The sequence below is a fragment of the Notolepis coatsorum genome, assembly GCF_963971535.1.
Source record: "Notolepis coatsorum genome assembly, chromosome: 11".
Taxonomy (NCBI): Eukaryota; Metazoa; Chordata; class Actinopteri; order Aulopiformes; family Paralepididae; genus Notolepis; species Notolepis coatsorum.
The window spans coordinates 78,439,809-78,463,273 of record NC_140175.1 but is presented as its reverse complement, the minus strand read 5'-3'; the positions used below and the strand labels follow the sequence as shown (position 1 = coordinate 78,463,273).

The 23,465-nt window shown below is 43.1% G+C and overlaps 1 protein-coding gene across 1 annotated transcript in view; it reads left to right on the top strand.

Moving 5' to 3' along the window:
* smarcb1b (SWI/SNF related BAF chromatin remodeling complex subunit B1b) overlaps positions 1–23,465 on the top strand; it is a 76,838-nt gene that overhangs the window by 9,621 nt on the left and 43,752 nt on the right. The window contains exons 2-4 of the mRNA XM_084324450.1: positions 14,760–14,871; positions 20,542–20,650; positions 22,682–22,819. Coding sequence (XP_084180576.1) covers positions 14,760–14,871; positions 20,542–20,650; positions 22,682–22,819 — 359 coding nt within the window. The remainder of the gene's footprint in view (positions 1–14,759; positions 14,872–20,541; positions 20,651–22,681; positions 22,820–23,465) is intronic.

The window sequence follows — 23,465 nt, the reverse complement described above, 5'->3', positions numbered from 1 at the left end:
CGCAACACAGGTCTCCACGTTGACGAAAGGCCTCTCGCTGGCGGGACAAAAAGAAGCTATGGCCGGAGCCTTGTCATGGTGCAGGCCCGACTACATCTTCTGTCAAAGATGATGTCGTAGTCAGAGTGCCAGAACCCCCTGCTATTCTCACGGCTAATGTCAATGGTCGTAGCACAAGCTAACAGCTAACTCTAGGCTAACTGATAGCATCAAACTAACGTTCCCAGCCGAGCGCAGCTGGCAGCTAACGTCGTAGCTAAACAGCTAACTGGCTAACAGTTGGCTCAACCCGGCTATCGCTAACCATTAGCTAACGCAGAAGCAAGCTATGCGGCTACCACTGAAAAACTGTACAACGTGAGAAAAGCAATACAGGTGCTGACACCAGGCCACACACCGTTAGCTACTAGTACTACAACAGCTAGTCGGCCAGTTTGGCTCCAGAGAGAGAGAGAGAGAGAGAGAGAGAGATATCCACGGCGGGAATAGAATAGAGTGCATTAAAAACTCACCAAACGTCCAAGAGGATGGAGACAACCGCGTGGAGTTGACGAAGTTCATCTGCCGAACGACCATCCTCTTCATCTTTGCTGCACGCGCTGTCTCTAGGTTAGCTAACGCTAGTTAGCCTTTAGCTAAGCTAGCTACTAGCCGACATCATCATGGCTATATCCCGACTGAACCACACTTAATATTATAACGTAGCTAAAGCTAACTAGCTGTCCCTGTCTTGGCTAGCCTGACTGAACTGTCTAACATGCAACAACTTTCATCTTCAGTCCATCTGCCGAACGATGTCCTCTTCATCTTGGCTGGCATAACCTCCAATGCTGCACGCGCGAAATAGTCAGACGCTAGTGATGGGTCGGTCATGAGCGACTCGTTCATAAGAGCCGTTCATTGCCGTGAGCGTGAGTCGAATCGCTCACGTCTGGCAATGAGTCGGTTCACGCCCCCCCCCCCCCCCGGCACGCACACAGACACACACAATGAACTCAACAGACGCTACCTGGCTGTAACCCCTCCCCTCATTGAAACCAATTCTGCTGCCTGCAGAGCCTCAGAGCCAGGAACGTGTCTAATGTGAAATATATAAGCATATAGATTTTAGGTCTGTGATGAAAAAGGGCCTTGCGGGAAGGGGGGCCTCGCAAAAAATAATGTTTTTTTTTTTTTTTTTTTTTTTTTTTTTTTTTTTTCATTTTTTTTTTGTGCGAGGCCCCCCTTCCCGCGAGGCCCTGTGCGACCGCACTGCTCGCACACCCCCTGAGGCGGCCCTGCCTATGCTGCTATGACTAATGTGTTACCAAGTTGGCTAATTTAATTGTAATCATCTGCTTTTTTAGGTGCATTGTCTGATATAATTATAAATGATAAATTAAATCGTTTATAATTCCTTGATCATCAGTAACGGCTTTATGTAGGTTGGGTGGATAATATATTGATCAGACTGATTACAAACAAGGAAACGCACAGACTGATTACAAACAAGGAAACGCACAATCGGGTTGAAAATAACGTTATATTCCCCTTACCGTGGGCCAATGAGACTGGCGGTGAAAGATCCCAATTATACGACACCGATCGCCTAGGTCCATTTCCGATTTGTATGGCGCAATAAACACCGAAATCATATCGATTATTAAGTTTAGAAAGCGATCCATATGTACTACAGTGTCTGTCGGGAGTCCCGTAACGAGATGTGACTGCCGGAGGACTTTCCTCGATGCACCGATGGCACTTCCTGTTTTGCGAGTGTAACTCGCCCGACCATCCACCAGGCGGCGGTATTGAGCCGTCGTTGCAGTCACATCTAGGGTCCAGCTGCAGCACCGGGGGTGGGTGGATGAATTATGAATGCCATGGCGAAAAAATGAAATATTGATCTAAAAAACGATGTACAGCGATCTTGGCAGATGACGCATGGCGGGCAATAACGCTGGACAGCGTTTTTTTTGGCGCTGGATGTGTTAAGCAACTTGCTTAAATCAAAATGTATTTGAATAACATAAATACAATAAAACAATCAATCATAACAAAATAAATAAATTAAATAATACAAATTAAAGTGCAAGTGTTTAAATGTAAACAAAGGAAAAAAATAAGTAGCAGCATCTGCCCCCAGCACCGTGGCTGATGGGGCTGTAACTTGGTCCAGGAGGGTGACGTGGAACAGCTGTAGGGGGAGAGGAGGATGAGTCAGATCAGACAGACTTCTAGGCCTTTTGTTTGCTGTGTGAGAGGAGTAGTGTGTTTTACTCTGATCGCTGTGAGTGAGAGGAGTGTGTGTACTGTGTATGTGTGTGTGTGTCTTACTCTGATCGCTGTGTGTGAGTGAGAGGAGGCTTGGAACTTGGCTGGCTACAGACGGCTCACGTTAGCACAGTGTCGTGTTTTTGCAGACTGACTAGCTAAGTAAGATTGTGACACACACTGCCATATTGAGTATGTGTATATATAAAAGCAGCAACGCTGTAAGCTTTGCGCTGTTTAGCTAATGTTACGTTACATACAACATACCGCAGCCTCTGCATAACTGAAATAGCGTGCAGCAAGGCTGTAAGCTTGGCGCTGTTTAACGTTACATACAACATACCGCAGCCTTTATAAGCCTCAGCAATAGAGTTCGCGTAGCAAGCATTATCCACGAGACGTTCTGTTTTCCAACATGTAAGCTAACGAAAAAAATTAGGGATGCTCGATATTGGCTTTTTTACCTATACCGATATTGTCCAACTCTTAATTTTCGATACCGATATCAACCGATACCGATATATGCAGGGCTCCCCCCCCCCAATTTTTTTTATAATTTCAGGTAATTAACATATCTCTTGTTGTGGAATTAACACAACATTATGCATACTTTTGACAATAAATAAAATCAGAATTTGTTCTTACTTGCTTGCCTGGGTAAATAAAGGTTATAGAAATGTAATTTTTTTTTTAAACCCATACCGATATTTTCCGATATCACATTTTAATGCCGATATCGGCCGATAATATCGGTAGGCCGATAATATCGGACATCCCTATAAAAAAATACAATACTATGGCTAACTATCTAAAACTTACCCATGTTCCGAAGTCACCATGGCACCCCGTTCACATTCTTTCTTCTTCTTACCGTTACTACATAATGCAGTCAGGCAATGGAAACGATATTGCCCCCAGCACTTCCTGTAGTGCATTGCAGTTAAAAATGAACATTTGTGTCTGATTGTTTTTATACAACGCAAAAATTCCCTGTCTACGATTTTTTATGATCGACGTCGTCGATTATGTCGACTAATCGTTGCAGCCCTACTTTGATGTGCTTTGGTACCATGAGGTGCATGCATAGTCGTAGTACCCTTGAATGAGTGCTCCTGTTAGTCTTCAAGGTATTCTTGTTTACCAGGGAGGAGATCCGGTACAATAATCTTGTTCGTTGGTTGACTTTTTTGATTACATTGGTTGCCATTTTGTCACAGGAAAGATTTGCCTCTAGGATGGAATCCAGGTATGTTCATCTTTCCTTGTGACAATATTGTCACCCAATGTAACAGAGAAGCCGTTGGCCTTGCTGAGTTTGTTATTTGATCCAAAGAGAATGGACTCTGTTTTACCCAGGTGTAATGATAGTTTGTTATCAGCGAGCCAGGTGCAGATTCTGATGCAGTTGGCCATGCCCGCTACGATTGTGCAATAAAACAATAGTAATAGTAGTAGTAATAATAAGAACTAGAATAGACATGTTAATAAATCGCTTAAAGGCACTGGATCCTATGTATAGTACACTCCTATACAATGTGCAGTTTTTCTTCTATGTCCCTATGCTTGGAGCCATATGGAATCCGCGATCACGGAATCGCGGAATTGAGCAATAAAAATGGAATCCACTATTATTATTATTATTTTTTTTTTATGTTGTGGGACTTGTACAGCACTTTGTTCAACTTTGTCAGTGCTGTAAAGTTTAAACCTTTTTAAATCTTAGACAAACAAAACACTTTGCTTTCATGAAATATTGTAAGCCGTCATTTGAGGTTTTATAAAAGCAGCACAATGAACACAAATCTGTCAGTGCCGAGTCCGACCTCATCTTAAATAACAAACAGCATTGCTTGTTGTAGTTAACAAAGAGAGGCAGGGTTGATTTTGCAAAAATATATATACTTTTTTTTTTTTTTTTTTTAATAATCAAATTTATTTTCATATTTGAATCCCATGCCCATCGAACGAAGCTTCGAAGCTTCAAAGTATTTAAGACAGCCCTATTAAATGGACTGTTATATCTTATTAAATTGTGGACATTTATTCATTCCCACTTATCAGACACTATTTCTGATGGTAAAATGAGCGTACAAAGCAAAATACAGAATTCTGAAATATTAAAACGGAAAAAACGGAATTTGGAAAAAAATGAAATGGAATTTGGAAAAAAATAAAACGGATTTCATATGGCTCTACCTATGCTATACTTGCTGTTCACTATACTATGCTACAGTATGACCATGCAGCAGTATTTGCCTGCGTCCACCTCTTGTTTGATGTGGTCATTCAAATAGAGAAGGCATGTGTCAGTGGAATGGGATGTTCTGAAGCCAGATTGGAATTAGTAGATTAGCTTTTTTTCTGCAAGGTACTTTTCGACCTGTTCATAGACAATTCTTTCCATAACTTTCGAGATGGAGTAAGAATAGAAACAGGGCGGTAGTTGCCTGGGTCTAATTTGCTGCAGTTTTTGTGCAGGGGAATCACTCTAGCAATTTTGAAGTCTTTGGGGACGTATCCCTGTTTTATGGAGAGGTTTATTATGTGGGTGATGATGACTGGGGTGATGGTGGCTTCTGAGTCTCTGAGGAATTTGGAGGGGATATTGTCATGGCCAGTGGCCTTGTTCGGTTGGAGGGCGCTCAGTTTTTTGAGCACCTCATCTGTTGTTACCATTTCGAGTTTGAAGTTGTCTTTGCGGACCCCTAGGTTTTTGTAGAAGGCTAGGATGTGTTCTACCCCAAAAGGCCCAGAGTGGGAATGAATGAAAACTGTATTTAACAGATTGCAGAATGGGTACAATACAGTACGGCTCAATACACACAATGGACCTGTCTCAAAACCCTGCCCTCTTTTCTTGATCCTCCAATCACAGCTGTCGCTTACCTCTGACTTCCTCGTACAAACAAAGTTTGTACGAGGAAGTCAGAGGTAAGCGAACAGCTGTGATTGGAGGATCAAGAAAAGGGGCAGGGTTTGAGACAGGTGCAGACCAGAGAAAGACGTTTGTCTTGTTTACATCAGGGTCCCCCATTTTCAATTCATAGTGACATTTATGACATGCACAACATGCATGACATGACATTTATGGTAAAGGGACATACATGACATACAGGTATATAGTACTTGAGGAAGGGTAGTTTATTAACCAGTGTTGTGGCTACTCGGGAGTTCCTAGTGGCAAACTCGGCTATGATTTCTCAACCCCCAGTTTAGCTTCGTATAAACATTAATGTTGTTATTAGCTCGTTTATTTAAATTTTTTTACATTTGAAAGTATATTCGCTATATGTCGTTGTAAACCGTCTTTTAAACTTTGAGGTGTAGTTCATTGAAGACAAATTGTAAGAAAAAATTTCCTAAAATGTTTAGCATGAGCATCCATGTTTTTCCAATTTTGTAGCTCGAACACACGTAGGTCGGAGATGACACGTTTCCCCACTTCCAACTTCCCACCTCAGACCATAAACAAATGCAGCATTATACCCCCGTTTCTGTAACCTATCCTTCATCCAAACACTCTGCACAATGCCAGGAAACATGCAGAAGATAATACTGACTGACCCCTCTAAAATATCAAAAGTGTGACAGGAAGACCAGCGGGAAGCCACTATAGCTGCAACCGCGTACGTGCATGCATCCACACGTGCATGCGTACACACACACACACACAATCCATGCCAAATTTCAGCCTCTTAGCGCAAAAGCTGAGGCTGCTCGTCGCAGTTAAAAACAATAAATTCCCCAAATAATTTCTCAAAACTCTATTGGAAAGTTACCAGAAACTTTACAGAAATGTACAGGGAATGTTCCCCACCTGTAATGGCAAATAGGGAGATTGTTAAGCCTAGGGCTGGACGGTATGGTCTAAAATTTATATCACGGTATACAGGGACCGAAACTAGAGAGCGCCACCCGCCATTTGCGCTCAGTTTTTACGTTTGGCGCCTCCCACTGAGAGGTCTGACCGCCGTGTGGCGGGCAATCAAATAGTCAAATCAAATGTGAAAACCGAAAATCATGATCCAATTCTTTAGCGGAGTTCTCACTCGCTGTCTCAGCACAGACATGCAGCGCACCGCGCGCTGCTGCTGCTGCTGCTGCTGCTGCTACCCCCTCCCCACCTGTTTCTGTATGCCTGCATGTAAACAGAGGCTATTGCCTCCGAGTCACCGTGACGTTAGTCTAGTCAGTGTGGGACCTTTGTGAGATAACGTTAGCTACCGTTACAAAATGACCCAGTCAACTATTCACTTAGTTTAATACATGAGGCATTGTGTAACGTTATCCAGCCGGCTAGCTACTGATAGCTCCAGACATCAACAAATCCTCCAGCAATAGTCCAGTGCATAATACCTCCGTTGGCTAGGTAGCTCACTAGTCACTACGAAATGTCGCAGTAAACTAAATAGTTCACTGAGGCGTTGTCCCAACGCCATCCAGCAGTAGCTACAGATAGCTCCTGGCATCAATGTCCTACAACAACAACATGCGTATTCGAGTCCCTGGCTTACATCGCATGAGGGCTGCTGACTAGGGTCCAGGTGCAGCGCAGGAGAATCCTTTCATGCTGAATGTAGGGTTTAGGGGCCAGCTGCAGCGCCGGAGAATCCTTGCTGGAGCTGGAGGCCACTCGAGTATACACACAGACAGTGGAGCTGTTTGCAGACAGCGAGGTGGCGATGTCTCGCAGATAACACAATCACAAGTATGATTATATAATATATATATTTTATTAAAAAAAAAATTATATAAAATAATAATAATCTTTTTTTTTTTATCAAAAAAAAGTTGGCAGGTAAGAAATATGCTTGGCGGGTAGATTCTTCCCATCTACCTGCCACTGGCCGGTGAGTCAAAAAGTTTATTTCGCTCCCTGACGGTATAATTTGAAGCATAGACGGTAACGGTATATATCACGGTGTATTAACTTATCTTAATGTCTATATAAATGCTTCTGAAGCGGTAAAACACTGGTATGGCAGCTGTTATTCTGTTACATCTGCTGAGCTATACTATATATGTCCATCAATATCTTCCTTTTTAATTAAATAGGTTCAAGAATCGAATCAGGATTGTTAGCAGAGAGAGAGGGAGAGAGAGGGAGGGAGGAGGCTGCTAGTGGAGCCAGCTAACGTTAGCTTGCTGAGGCTACTAGTACATCGACATGCTGCTAGTGGAGCCAGCTAACGTTAGCTTGCTGAGGCTACTAGTACATCGACATGCTGCTAGTGGAGCCAGCTAACGTTAGCTTGCTGAGGCTACTAGTACATCGACATGCTGCTAGTGGAGCCAGCTAACGTTAGCTTGCTGGGGCTACTAGTACATCGACATGCTGTTAGTGGAGCCAGCTAACGTTAGCTTGCTGAGGCTACTAGTACATCGACATGCTGCTAGTGGAGCCAGCTAACGTTAGCTTGCTGAGGCTACTAGTACATCGACATGCTGCTAGTGGAGCCAGCTAACGTTAGCTTGCTGAGGCTACTAGTACATCGACATGTTGCTAGTGGAGCCAGCTAACGTTAGCTTGCTGAGGCTACTAGTACATCAACATGCTGCTAGTTAGGCCTGCCGCGATAAGTAATAAATCGATTAATCGGCGCGATAATTAAAATTAATGCAATGATTTTGACGGGCACGATTAATTGCTATTTGCGCGTTTGTTTTAATGAGGCGGAACTAGGGCTGGGCGATATGACGATATTATATAAATATCGGGTACAGTTCATTAACGATACACTTTTTAAACGTATCGTGGATATCGTGATGTTTTGCCCAAGAGGCTTGTGTTGCGTCAATCTGGTCCACACGTTGACACTTTTGAACAGCGCCGCCCCACACACACACTACTGCATCAAAAGTTACTACTTATGATAACAAAGGCATTCGTTTTGTGGCATTGACGTTATATAGTTACACTTTCAATAACATCAGCGTATTTACATAGCAACGACCGAGGTCGACCTAGATATAGCAAGCATTAGCCGTTCATATCTCAGCCCGTGCTGACTCCGTTGTGCCCATTCTGCGGTCTGTTAATAACGTTTTCAATCAGACAGATGTATGGAAAGGCTTTTATTATAACATCCGTTGCAGTAAAATCATTATGCCTCCAGTCGTTTAGTCATTCTGCAGAGCTCAAAGCTAAACGTCGGCCGCGGCGAGCTACCGCTGCCATTGTTGTTTTCATTGAGCTCTCCAATGGCGGAAGTAAAAAATGACGCTTGCCGAATGACGCTTGCCGATTGGTGCTAAGAACAGCAGGGCGAGTGCAAGCGATGTGACGTAATTGGCAGACGCGACTGTCAATCAAAATGATTCTGTTTGCCGACTGAATGAATATAAACGTTATTAACAGATTGCAGCATAGGTACAATACAGTACAGCCCAATACAACAACAGTCAACAGTGGACTGGAGGATGCAGACCAGAGAAAGACTTTCGTCTTGTTTACATCAGGGTCCCCCATTTTCAATTCATCATATTTCATATCTAAATCATATAATATCTCATTGCTAAATATATGCAATATATAATCTAATAATCCAATAATCTAAATCTAATATATAATATAAAAATGCTAAATGCATGGGTATTTTATTTTGTCTTTAATGTTAGCTTGCAAACTCAAATACTGTCTTGGTAAGCCTCATAATGAATTGTTTGGGGAAAAAAAGAAAAACATCGTGATGCGTATCGTGTATCGCCGAAAGGTCCGAAAATATCGTGATATCATATTTAGGCCATATCGCCCAGCCCTAGGCGGAACCAGTACCAGGGCTGTACGCTAAGCTTTTTCACTAGGGGCACACTTGCCCCTAAATTAGAAATTTAGGGGCAAAAAATATGTTTTAGGGGCAAATTTTTAAATAACAATTTTACCATTATAGTACAAAAAAATATGTTCCTCCTGCCTCATTACTGTTGTCCTTTTATTTAACATTTAAGTGCTTTTGTTGTCAGGTTTGTATCTTTTATAATGAACAGTTTCCATACATCTGTCTGATTGAAAACTTTATTAACAGACCGCGGAATGGGCATATCTCAGCACGGGCTGAGATATGAACGAGTAACGTGTGGACCAGATTGACGCGACACAAGGTTTACACAACAGCCCCCACCCCTTGTTTTATTGTATTTGTACCTGTACTACCTGCTGTCAGCTGTTTATCTCTCTCTGTGAGCTTGATTAGCTCACGTTAGCTAGCGTTAGCTCCGCGGCTAACCCTGAACTAAATCAATGACTAGGTTCTAAAGCATTTCGAGTAGTTTTCACTGCACATAGAAGCAGCCAAACAGCGGGAGAATTTCGGGAGCATATGGCCAAAACCCAGTTAGGAACCATCGATTCCCATCCCTACTACTAACTTTACTTTTCTTCATAGCTAAATCAGACAGTCAGCCAGTCTATCAGAGTGAGTGCTCAGTTGATTTTCCCCGCTGATCATACCTGAGTGCTCAGCGTCATCACACACCTTGGATCATTTAGGAGTGAAATGCGAATGCAAGGCTTGAAATCCCTACTCGCAAGCCCGCCCCCAAATATTATTTACCAATCGCAACGGCCAATTAAAGGGGCAATTTGCGACGAGATCATCGCAGCGTACAGCCCTGAGTACCCCTTGTCAGTCACTCCGTGTGGGGGGCCGCTGGCCTTACTACAGAGCACAGCACGGGAGCTCCGTGGGGCACTAGCAACGCCACATAGCTTAACTACATTTCTCAATAGTGTTGCTCCTTTTAACCAAGTAGCGTTCTTTGTAGTGTAACGTTAGCTATTTTTAGACCCAAGTAGTTACTCGCTACTGCCCGGAGAAACTGGACTGCTAAATAAAGATTAAAGATCTAGCGTTGACGCTATCCAATGCTAACAACATTAGCTAAATAGCTAACAAACGAAATAAAACGTATAGCATAGCTACAACACAGAATAACGTTAATACAATTACATGCATCATTGTTTACAATGAACGGTGGGGCTGGTCAAAGGACTGGACACGGGGACAAGTTAAACATGAATAAATGTATTATAACCGGTAGTTTCGAGTCGTGCTGCAGTGCCTACGCACCACAGCTATTCTATTATATACGGCTTTGACGCTTCCTCCTCATCTTTGATTGCCTGTAGTAGCTGCATCTAACGTTAGTAGCTAACGTTAAAACTAATCTAAAGTTAGTTGTTCACCAACAATCTCAACATTTGTTTTATCATTAGCTCAAAAACACAGAACCGGACGAGACAAGTTGTCCGCTCAATACGTTCTGCTAGGCAGCTAGGATAATAACAACAATACTTCCGGTCGGACCAGTGGGTGGGTTTCAAACTAAAAGTCTAAAACACCGGAAAATACGTTTATTTTGTACAGCGTTTTCCTCCACGAGTACTCGAGTACATCATGTGATCAATCGATCTGGATTATTTTTGCCCATCCCTTGTTTATCCTGTGCTGAAGTCTCCATTCCAATAGAGATGGTATATATTTTGGTGTTTATTTGATTATTGTTTCACTGCTTTTTTATTTATTACGTTTCCAGTTTTTTTCCCACACTTTATTAACATTTTGTACATGGTACATAAAAAATATATGTTAAAAGGATGACACAAAAAGCCAGACAGAGGGCCTGTTTCCAGTTTCAGTTTGTTTTATAATAAACAATCAAACTGAGCATTTTTTAATTTAGGATATTTAAAATGTCTTCCAATGTTAAATAAAGGTTTATTGCACTTTGAAACGGTTTAATATATTTATATTAATAAAAAAAATAAAAGGTTAATTGAAAACTTTTGGGAAATACATTTCTCAAAAAAAAAAAATCTCGAACCGGTCGCAATAATATCGCTTATCGCGATATTTTCGGGGGCAATTAATCGCCCAGCAAAATGTGTTATCGTGGCAGGCCTACTGCTAGTGGAGCCAGCTAACGTTAGCTTGCTGAGGCTACTAGTACATCGACATGCTGCTAGTGGAGCCAGCTAACGTTAGCTTGCTGAGGCTACTAGTACATCGACATGCTGCTAGTGGAGCCAGCTAACGTTAGCTTGCTGAGGCTACTAGTACATCGACATGCTCCTAGTGGAGCCAGCTAACGTTAGCTTGCTGAGGCTACTAGTACATCGACAGTTAACATTACATAAGGTTTTTTTTAGCGCAACGTGGGCATTCCAGAATGGCGAGGATGCAAAGCATGTTAGACCATTGGACTCGTCACAGAGTTTACATTACACATAGAAACTGCGCGAGAAGAAGTTGTCACACAGCTTTCAAACGCAGGGCGGAAGAGCTAGTTTGCTTCTGTGTTTATTATGAAATGACAATTGCGTGTTGACACGTCCACTGCGCGAAGCCTCTGTGTTCCTAAATAACTTTTTCCAGTTCGCACATATCTATTATCTATGACTAATTCTATCTATTTTTAGGGGCAAATGCGAGTGAAATAGTCACGCTGTGGTTACATGACGTCATTGCTTTTTTAGAGCTGCTCTACCGGTTACAAGGTATAGTCAAAATCCATACCATAGAGCAAATTCATACCGTTTATACCGTATACCGTTTATACCGTCAACCCCTAGTTAAGCCTTGGTGGCGATTTGAAATGTACTGAGTGCTTTTTTCTAGTTGTCTACAGAGTGCCCTCAGATAGTTAATTCCAGTCAGACATCACACATTTGAAGGTGCTTGGTGCACAGGAATAACAAGCAGAGTTGTTTCTTAAAATGGGAGGGTCCCTTTTAAAGGGGCACTAAAAACAATGCTGATTTTTGTGTGCATATAATCTCACACACATCTAAACACTCTAAACAGTTTTGCACATTTTGTTTGACTGTTAAGAGAGTAAATCAGTTTGAATATGGCCACCAGTGATGTCATCGGGGACATTGAATCCTTGTGTTGTGTTAATTACAGCTCTATTAAATGGTAACGTACAGGGGGTGAATTTAGAGCCCGCCACCCGCCATTGGCGCTCAGTTTTTACGTTTGGCGCCTCCCACTGAGAGGTCTGCCCGCCGTGTGGCGTGTAATCAATCAATCAAGTTCATAACGATACTCTTATTTTGAAAATCTGTGCGGTTCTCATTTCCGCCCCAAGCGCAGCTCCAGTCATAATATCGATGGCTCTGGCAGTTAACAACATTCGGTTCGTATGATACTCTTATTTTGAAAAAAAACCGTGGCAACGAGTCATAACCGCCCAGCCCTGCAGCGGGATACTATTGGCTTCTGCTCGTATCAACACAGAGGCAGTCTGCTCTAGTCTGGAGCGGACCTCCATGAGCTACCGTTACTGTTTAAACAATGACCCAGTCAACTATTCACTTTTAGTTTAATACATGACGAGGATTGTCTAACGGTATCTAGCTGGCTAGCTACTGATAGCTGCTGATATCAACAAATGCTCCAGCAATAGTCGACTCGAGTGCATAATACCTCCGTTCCCTCGTTAGCTAGCTCACGTTAGCTAGCTCACGTTAGCTAGCTCACGTTAGCTAGCTCACGTTAGATCTATATGTCCCAGTAAACTAAATTGTCTTAACGTTATCTAGCGGGCTAGCAGTAGCTACAGATAGCTCCTGATATCAATGTCTTATAACATTGATTCAATGCGTATTCTAGCTGAGGGCATGTTGAATGTGATTTGACCAAAGAACCGTAACATTATACCAATAGGGTCCAGCTGCAGCGCCGGAGAATCCTTGCATGCTGAATGTAGGGTCTAGCTGAATATAGGGTCTAGCTGCAGCGCCGGAGAATCCTTGCTGGAGCTGGAGGCTACTCAAGTATACACACAGACAGTGGAGCTGTTTGCAGATAGCGAGCATTTTGACTTATTGCGTGGTGGCGATGTCTCGCAGATAATACAACTACAAGTATGATTATATAATATATATTTTATTAAAAAAAATTTTTTATATAAAATATATATATATATTTTTTTAATCAAAAACAATTTGGCAGGTAAGAAATATGCTTGGTGGGTAGATTCTTCCCATCTACCCGCCACTGGCCGGTGAGTCAAAAAGTTAATTTCGTGCCCTGGTAACGTAGCAGTCCCTATAAGACAAAGTATCGCTAGTATTTTGTAATTAACACAACACAACAATTCAATTTCCCTGATGACATCACTGGTGGCCAACTCATTTACTCTCAATAGCCGTCAAACTAAATGAATGCACAAAACGGTTTAGAGATTTTGATTTTGCATTGTGTGTGAGATTGTGTGCAAAATAAATCACCATTGTTATTTTGGGTGACGTGCCCCTTTTTAGAGTGGTTAATCTTGCTAACATGGTCGACTCGCCATGGGATACGATTTTAGCTTTTACATCTTTCTTGGCCAATAGTGGTGCACTGTAGGGCTGCAACTAATGACTAATTTGGTAGTCGACTAATCTGCCGATTATTTTTTCGATTAGTCGACTAATCGAAAACCAATGTAAACAACAACAATTTTTTTTTTTTTTTTTTTTTTTTTTTTTTATTACCTATCTTTGTGAAAGTGGCTTCTCAGCTCTGGTCCAGCTGAAGACAGAGCAGAGGAACAGATTGGACATTGAGCATGACCTCAGAGTTGCTTGTCTACCATCACCCCAGACTTTGAGACTCTTGTCAGGACCAAACAACAACATCATAACATGATGATCCCATAGCAAATTAAAATAATGACTCATGAAACATTTGAATTTGGATCTTTAAGCCACTTTAAATGAAAATGTATTTGAAGAACAATACAGCAATCACTCATAACAAGATAAATAAATTAAATAATACAAATTAAAGTGGAAGTGTACTTTAAATAACTTGCTGTGTGTGAGAGGAGTCCGTGTGTGTGTGTGTATGTGTGTGTGTCTTACTCTGATCGCTGTGTGAGTGAGAGGAGTGTGTGTACTGTGTAATTTGTGTGTGTCTTACTCTGATCGCTGTGTGAGTGAGAGGTGTGTACTGTGTAATTTGTGTATGTGTGTGTGTCTTACTCTGATCGCTGTGTGTGAGTGAGAGGAGTGTGAATGTGTGTGCGTCTTACTCTGATCGCTGTGTGTGAGAGAGAGGAGTGTGAATGTGTGTGTGTCTTACTCTGATCGCTGTGTGTGAGTGAGAGGAGTGTGTATGTGTGTGTGTCTTACTCTGATCGCTGTGTGTGAGTGAGAGGAGTGTGTATGTGTGTGTCTTACTCTGATCGCTGTGTGTGAGTGAGAGGAGTGCGTGTGTAATGTATTGTGTGTCTAGTCTGATCATCATCTCCTGCAGGGGAACAATGTTTTCAATGTCCAAAATTTGCTATGGGATCATCATGTTATGATGTTGTCTGGAACCCTGAGAAGTGAGAAGCCACTCTCACAAAGATAGGTAGTGCACAAAAAATAAAAATAAAAAATTAAATAAAGTTCGACGCAACAATTTCTCGTCGACGATTTTTTATAATCGACGTCGTCGATTATGTCGACTAATCGTTGCAGCCCTAGTGCACTGTCACAGTGATTAATCTCCTCCATATCTCCTCTCCTCTAGGTTGGAAACTACCTGCGTATGTTCAGGGGCTCTCTGTATAAAAGGTACCCGTCCCTCTGGAGGAGATTGGCCTCCGTGGAGGAGAGAAAGAAAATCGTAGCTTCATCTCATGGTGAGTTGTGTTGTGTGCAATTGTCTGATCGCGATTTCCAGTATTGATGTCGATCGGGTCCCTGACATGAAGTGGCACAAGATATGCCTCAAGTGTGCTGAACGCGTTTCGAAGTGCTCGGATGAAGCGATTTACTTGGCTTGGTCTAAATTCTCCGCCCGGACGAAATTAGATGTGACACACAGTGTGAAATAAGGTATCAAAGGGTGGGCGATACTGCCACCTAGCAGGATGCGGCCGGTATTGCATTCTCTGGATCTCAGAATGATTTCGTATGGTAACACAGGTCCGTGAGCCTGTAATGAATAAAAAAATCGAATAAAAGAAAAGATTATCTAAAAACATAATATTACGTGTTAGGTGCTCAACGTTTGGCGAGCACACGCGTAATATTATGTGGTTGGCGCAGAATGAGTTAATAATGTCTTCTGGGTCATGACAACACTGGTATTACTGGTGTTAAATGTTATGCAGCTGCATTGATCCGCTGTGTCTGTCCGTCTAAGTCTGTGTTTTTCATTAATTTTCAATAACTAGTGTATTTGTTTGACAGACAGAGTTGATGTTATGTTTTAATTTAATAATAAACCAACGGACAGTAATACCCTCTATCAATTTTATATCTATTCATTGACGGATCAATGGACGGATCAATGTAGCTCCAGCCTTGCATCGTGCAAACATACTGTTGCTGGACTGGTCCTCTGAGCTCCTCTCCAGTCGAGCTGCTGCCGGGTTTCAATCCGAAAGATTGCCAAATCCTCCGCCATAGTTATGTTGCCTCTTTCCTTCGTTCTCTCCTTCATGTGAAGTAAAATTTACTCTAAATGTGAAAGTGAAACTTTCAGTTTATAATGTTGTCTGACTGTATTACGCTTAGTATCTTAAAAAAACAATTATGTGAAAATTAACTAAATGGCTTTAATTTTAGAGAAAAAAAAGCATACTCCACTGGGCAAGTAATGTATTTGCTGGAGCCAGAACACAGCCATGACCTGCCACACCAATCTATTGACTTTTGCGCCAAAATAAATGTGTGTACTTCCTTCACTGTGTGGTGATTTCACTGGGTCACACCACAACGAGGTCTTTGAGGTGGTTTCAGGAGGTCCTCAGCAACACAGAGAATAGTTAATTTCACTAGTTCACCCTTAGGCCTTTCACACCGGCCGGGCTCCGTGCTGGAGCCTGTTCCCGAACATAATCTCGAACCAGCCGGCGCGTTCACACCGGGATTAATTGGTTCGGAACGTGAAAAATGTAGGGCTGTCCCCGACTAAGGATTTGGATGGTCGACTAGGATTGGCCAAAATTTGCCGTTAGTCGACTATTGGTCGACGTAAAAAATATATATATATATATTTTTTTTTAAGTCGACCTATAGTCGACTAACGGCAAATTTTGGCCAATCCTAGTCGACCATCCAAATCCTTAGTCGGGGACAGCCCTACATTTTTCACGTTCCGAACCAATTAATCCCGGTGTGAACGCGCCGGCTGGTTCGAGATTATGTTCGGGAACCGGCTCCAGCACGGAGCCCGGCCGGTGTGAAAGGCCTAAGGGTGAATTAGTGAAATTAACTATTCTTAATGTCTGAAGGAGTCGACTGAAGGCTTTTTGTCCTCTGCAAAAGCATGCAATTGGTCCACTGATGGATACATCTTGATATTTGTCTAGTCTAGTGTGTTCATTAGATGGGTGAAATCCTCTTTCAGTGCCTCTGTGCCTGTTTTCATAGGCAGTTAGCCTCTGGTATGCGTGCCATTAGCGTTAGCCACGCTTCTAGGCCTATTTTCTTTTGGAAAGAATGATAAATTTTTTTTTCAGTCGACTACGGCCCCTTTCGACCGATTAGTCGACTAATCGATTAATAGGGGTCAGCCCTAGAAAAATGTGTGCTCAGCTGGAACCGAAAGTAGAGAGTCGGCATTGCACTCAAATCGATCCATTCAACAGGAAGCGATTTGCGACTGATCTCAAAACGAGATTAGATTCAAATGTATTGTTATGATACAGCACAAGTACAATACACCATCCAACCAGAGTGCATAAAGAAATGCTCCAGAAATGAATATGCGTAGGGAAAGGCTTAGCTAGTCAGCGCGCGAGCGCACACACAAAAACATACACGCACACACACGCACTGTATATGATTTAAATGTATCGTTCCAGCAAAGTAGGCTTCTATTATTCAAATTACTTGTTTTAATGGGTATCATAGTAGTAAGTCCTCAGCATTCAATACCATAGTTTCCTCCAAACTCATAGCCAAGCTCAGGGACCTGGGCTTGAACTATGACCTCTGCCAGTGGGTCTTGGACTTCCTGACGGGCAGACCTCAGGTGGTGAGAGCAGGCAACTGCACCTCCTCATCCATCACCCTCAACATAGGGGCCCCCCAGGGCTGTGTTCTGAGTCCCCTCCTCTACTCGCTGTACACACACGACTGTGTGGCACAGCCGAACAACAACACAATCATCAAATTTGCTGACGACACAGTAATGGTGGGCCTGATCTCTGCAAACAATGAGAGGGCCTACCTGGAAGAGGTAGAGGTTCTGGCGGGATGGTGTCAGGAGAACAGCCTCTCCCTGAACGTCAGCAAAACAAAAGAGATGATTGTGGACTTTAGGAGGTCAGGGACTACAGCCCCCTCAGCATCGACGGGGCACCGGTCGAAAGAGTGAACAGTTTTAAGTACCATGTAGTCCACATATCCGAGGAGTTGACATGGACCACACACATTGACAGTGTAGTCAAGAAAGCACGGCAACGCCTCTACTTCCTTAGGCGCCTAAGGAAGTTCAACGTGAGTCAGAAGATCCTTAAGAACTTCTACTCATGCACAATAGAGAGCATCCTGACTGGCAATATCACCTCCTGGTTTGGGAATAGCACCGCACAAGACCGTAGCAGACTGCAAAGAGTGGCCCGTTCAGCCGAACGCACAATTGGAGGTGGGCTTCCCACTCTCCAAGACATTTACAACAAGCGTTGTAAGAATAAGGCCAAGAGAATAATAAAAGACTCTAGCCACCCAAACAACTGCGTCTTTGAACTGCTGCGGTCAGGCAAGCGATACCGGAGTCTCATGGCAAGCACAGAGAGACTCAGAAAGAGCTTCCAGGGGAGGAAATTAGGCCACTTTACTCGCCAAATGCGAGTATTTTTTACGTTTGGCGAGTGATTCATGAAGACCACTCGCCAGTCTGGCGAGTATACAAAAAAAAAAAAACATTCTGCAATCACTGCACTGGCAAACGGTGCGCGTCTTCTGAGTGCTCGCTTTAGTTGACAGTGCCACGAGAGCACTGCACAAGACCACCCGCGGACATATAATGTTTAATAAAAGTTCGCGCAGTACTGGCCAACCCGCGGACATATAATGATAAAAGTCCTGCGTTACTAGGCTAGCCATCAGGAGCACTCTCAAACGGATAACGTTAAACACAGCAGAAGATGGAAAACAGACAGACTGACCAACGGGGAACTGCATCCAACCCTAGCACAACCCTCGAGTATAAGTTACTAAGGACACATTTAAATCACAGAGGTGTAATGTTAGTCTACTGGAACTGTATACAGTGGTTAGCTTCTAGTTAGCGTTTTAACGTTAGCCCCGTGTGCTCAAAGCAGCCAGCTAGGTGTATCTGTTATGACAATAATGTTTCCAAAAAAGCACCGGACTACGACGTAAGGTTAGACATTTTATTTCATGCTCAAAAGCCCCTGGCTTGCACATCGCAGTCACGAAAGGGGCTAGCTAAGCTCAACCAGTGCACTGTGTACAACAGCACACCAACCCAACTGACGTTACCACAACACTTGACGGTACTTCACAGCACTGTCGTAAGACCACCGTGCTGTCTTAAAGGCACAGTGTGCCTACCCAGATGCATACACAACATTGACGAGGCTTGACAACCGAGGTTCAAAGTTAACTTGATTGATTGATTGAAAACTTTATTAACAGATTGCAGAATGGGTACAATACAGTACGGCTCAATACACACAAGAGTTAAGGGGATGCAGACCAGAGAAAGACTTTCGTCTTGTTTACATCAGGGTCCCCCATTTTCAATTCATCATAACATATGACATACAGATAGACTACTGCTACATCTATACATTTCACATCTATCTATACACTTCACAACATACTTCGGTTTTTTTCTTTCACTGCCAAACCCAGTCCAACCCAGCATCTTTCACTGCCCAGTTCAGCCCAACCCAGTCCAGAATAGATACCTCTTTCATGTTAATATGTTTTATGCTAATATTGTGGAGAGTAGAGATTAATGTTTTATTGCTAATAAATATTTTAAAGAGTAGAGACACGGTGTGATTATTTTACTATGATTGAAAATCTATTTAGACGAAGACATACAAAGAAGTAATTATCACAATTAATTATCACAAATTTTTTTGTCTGGTAAAAAATCTGTTTGGCTGGTAAAAAAAATCAGATACTCGCCAGTTGGCTGGTAAGCCAAAAAGTTAGTTTCCTCCCCTGAGCTTCTATCCCCAGGCCATCAGGATGCTCAATGACAATTAACACTATGTAACAAACCATCAAACACACTCACAGCACGTACACACCCACACGTACACACCCACTTTAAATGGACAACTCACTGTAGCACCCACTTTACACACTTTAGACACTAACACTTTATATTTATATTTATTGGCAACTCATTGCACAGTCATGTCTTGGCTTGCACCTTACCTTACCACCACAAGGTGGCACCACAAGCTACCTCATCCCATTTACCTCATCCCATTTATATTGTACTGTAACTACTCTGCATTGTATATTGTACATATGTATATTGAACATTCTTGTCTTGTTTACACTTGTTTAAGTACTTGACTTTCTATTTTATACTTTTTATAATTATCTATTTTTACCTAGCACACTCTCAGGAGAAAAACAGAAAGAAGCATTTCATACAAACGTATCCTGTATTTCTGTATGACAACTAATAAAGAAACTTGAACATTTGAATCGGATCTCATCTTGAGATCGCTACCTGTTGAGTGGATCAGCATGGTGCAATGCCAAAGCTCTGAAGCTGTTTTATATATGGCACATTTTGCCACTGTCATGTTCATGGTTGTGTTTACCTGAGTAACGCCCCCGTTGATGACTGAGAACGGTGGAACGTTGGTTCTCCTTAAATAGGTGTAAACGCAGGCTGGTACGCCAGAGAGCACCAAGGTTCAGAGGCTCCAGAACGGAGCTGGAGCTTGAACCGGAGCCCTGCCGGTGTGAAAGCCCCTCCTGTGAGATCATCAATAACCAATGCTATCGCTCCACATTTCTCCTCTCTCTCTCACCCTCTCTCTCTCTCCATCTCCCTCTCAACAGAATGAACTGCCATCTCTCTCAGAGCAAATAAACACAACCACAATATATAATAACAAATAGTCTAAACGCAAGTTCAAACTGCAATGTTTTGAACGGGCACTGCGCTCGTCTAATCAAGTGGGTGTGGGTGTGTGTGTGTGTGTGTGTGTGTGTGTGGGGGGGGGGGGGTCCACAGCCTAATGAGTATCAATGTGGGGGTCCAGAACCCCTGCTGGGGTGCAATATCACACATGGACACGATGCTTTTTAAACATGAGCCTGTTTCCTGTGTTTTTCCTCCCTCACCATCCGTCTTTCAGCCACTAGCGTCACTCTGCTCAAGGCGTCAGAGTGTGAGGAGATCTTCGAGGGCAACGATGAGAAATACAAGGCGATCTCCATCAACACCGAACCTCCGGCTTACCTCAGGTAAACCAGCATTTCACTAAACTGCCACTAGGTGGCAGTGGCCACTTGGCTGCTCGGGTATTCTTCACCTCCAGTCCCTGGTGTATTCTGAGGAGAGCACCATTCCAACATGACAGTACTATATTACTCTTTGTTGAAATCGTACCTAGTAGTACCTACATTAGACAGAAGCTACTAACCCTACTACAACCTACACAATCAGACAGAAGCTACTAACCCTACTACCCTCAGTACCTACATTAGACAGAAGCTACTACCCTCGGTACCTACACAATCAGACAGAAGCTTCTAACCCTACTACCCTCAGTACCTACTTACACAATCAGACAGAAGCTACTAACCCTACTACCCTCAGTACCTACACAATCAGACAGAAGCTACTAACCCTACTACCCGCAGTACCTACACAATCAGACAGAAGCTACTAACCCTACTACCCTCGGTACCTACACCATCAGACAGAAGCTACTAACCCTACTACCCTCAGTACCTACATCAGACGGAAGCTACTAACCCTACTACCGTCAGTACCTACACAATCAGACAGAAGCTACTAACCCTACTACCCTCAGTACCTACACAATCAGACAGAAGCTACTAACCCTACTACCCTGAGTCAGTACCTACATAAGACAGAAGCTTCTAACCCTACTACCCTACCATACTATTTCCACAGGACATTTATGACCGGAGAGTTTTAAATATGTTTAAAGTAGGGATGCTCGATATTGGCTTTTTTACCGCTATACCGATATTGTCCAACTCTTAATTTCCGATACCCATATCAACCGATACCGATATATGCAGGATCCCCCCCCAAAACGGAATAATTTCAGGTAATTAACATTACATATCTCTTGTTGTGGAATTAACACAACATTATGCATACTTTTGACAATAAATAAAATCAGAATTTGTTCTTACTTGCTTGCCTGGGTAAATAAAGGTTATAGAAATGTAAGATTTTTTTTAAACCGATACCGATATTTTCCGATATCACATTTTAATGCCAATATCGGCCGATAATATCGGTAGGCCGATAATATCGGACATCCCTAGTTTAAAGTTGTAAGTGTGTTTCACTACACATATGAGTGCATGCCTACCAACTGTTCGCCTGTTTTATTGCAACACTAGTATCACCGACATCTAAAGGCCCTCCCATAGTCCAGCAGACTGTACACAGAGCAGACTCCGCGGACGTCCGCGCGGACTCTTGAGCTTTGATCTCAGCGGACAGCAGACCCACAGGTGGGAAGCTCCTATTTTCTGACGCGCGGTTTCCAATATTTTGAAATAAAACTGGTTCAGCACCACGCGCTGTCCACCTCAAGCCTATACGGTACATTGCATCTAGCCTATAATATACCTGTTATTCAAGTGCGTAAAACTGCCCGTTTTATTATCGAAATATTGGAAACGGAGATAACATACTCTTTATTTTGACATCGGATGACGACGACATGACAGAAGTTGAACAGCGTGGGGATAATTGTGTAAACTGCCGCGTGACATGTAGGAAATTGGTCCGCGGAGGTCCGCTCGACTATGAAGGCTCAAAGAGTCCGCGCGGACCTCCGCGGGGTCTGCTCTGTGTACAGTCTGCTGGACTATGGGAGCGCCTTAAGAAGGGAGATCCCCCCCTTGAATGGCCCTTCTAAGGTTTCTCTCCTCCACATTGCCTGTGGTGCATTTGTTCCTATTGCTAGGTTTTAGTGAGTTTTTCCTTACCTTCGCGTGGGGTATGTCTGGGAGTGTTGCATTTATTTATTTTGCATTTATTTTAAATTTTTTGGACTTTATGGTGTTCTTGTTTTGTTCTTGACTTATTGTGATGTTTCTTCTTGACTTGTTTAAAGAAGACGTGTCCGGCCCATGGGGACATTAACGTGTGTTGTCGGGCCTTACAAATAAATTTGATTTGATTTTGATTTAAAAAGAAAAAAACTGCTGCAGAGACCGTGTATTTCTTGTAATAACTTCTGGTGGTCCCCTCCCAAACTCACCCCCTTGTCCACCCATCCTATGTAGGGAGCAGAAGGCGAAGAGGAGCAGCCAGTGGGTCCCCACGCTGCCCAACAGCTCTCACCACCTGGACGCCGTGCCGTGTTCCACCACCATCAACCGCAACCGCATGGGCAGAGACAAGAAGAGGACCTTCCCCCTGTGGTGAGGAAACTCCTCCCCTATTCCCCCTGTGCTGAGGAAGCTCCACCCCTATTCCCCCTGTGCTGAGGAAGCTCCACCCCTATTCCTTCTGTGCTGAGGAAACTCCACCCCTATTCCCCCTGTGCTGAGGAAGCTCCACCCCTATTCCCCCTGTGCTGAGGAAGCTCCACCCCTATTCCCCATGTGCTGAGGAAGCTCCACCCCTATTCCCCATGTGCTGAGGAAGCTCCACCCCTATTCCCCCTGTGGTGAGGAATCTCCACCCCTATTCCCCCTGTGGTGAGGAATCTCCACCCCTATTCCCCCTGTGGTGAGGAAGCTCCACCCCTATTACCCCTGTGCTGAGGAAGCTCCACCCCTATTCCCCCTGTGCTGAGGAAGCTCCACCCGTCGTTATTCTCATACGATAATTGCCTAAGTAATCTTTCAAGACTTTTTGGAAAAGAAGAAAAAACTCATTTTCCAGCAAATGTGTATGAGTTTTTTTATTTATATTTTGAAAATAAGTTCCACAAGGTGTAACAACATGTTTGCAAAAATACAACAACCATTGCGTAACAAAATAAGGTGACTTTTAACACTTTGATCGCCATGGGTTAAATTCATAATTTACCATCCCTCGCCAGCTCTATTTGTCTATGGAGAA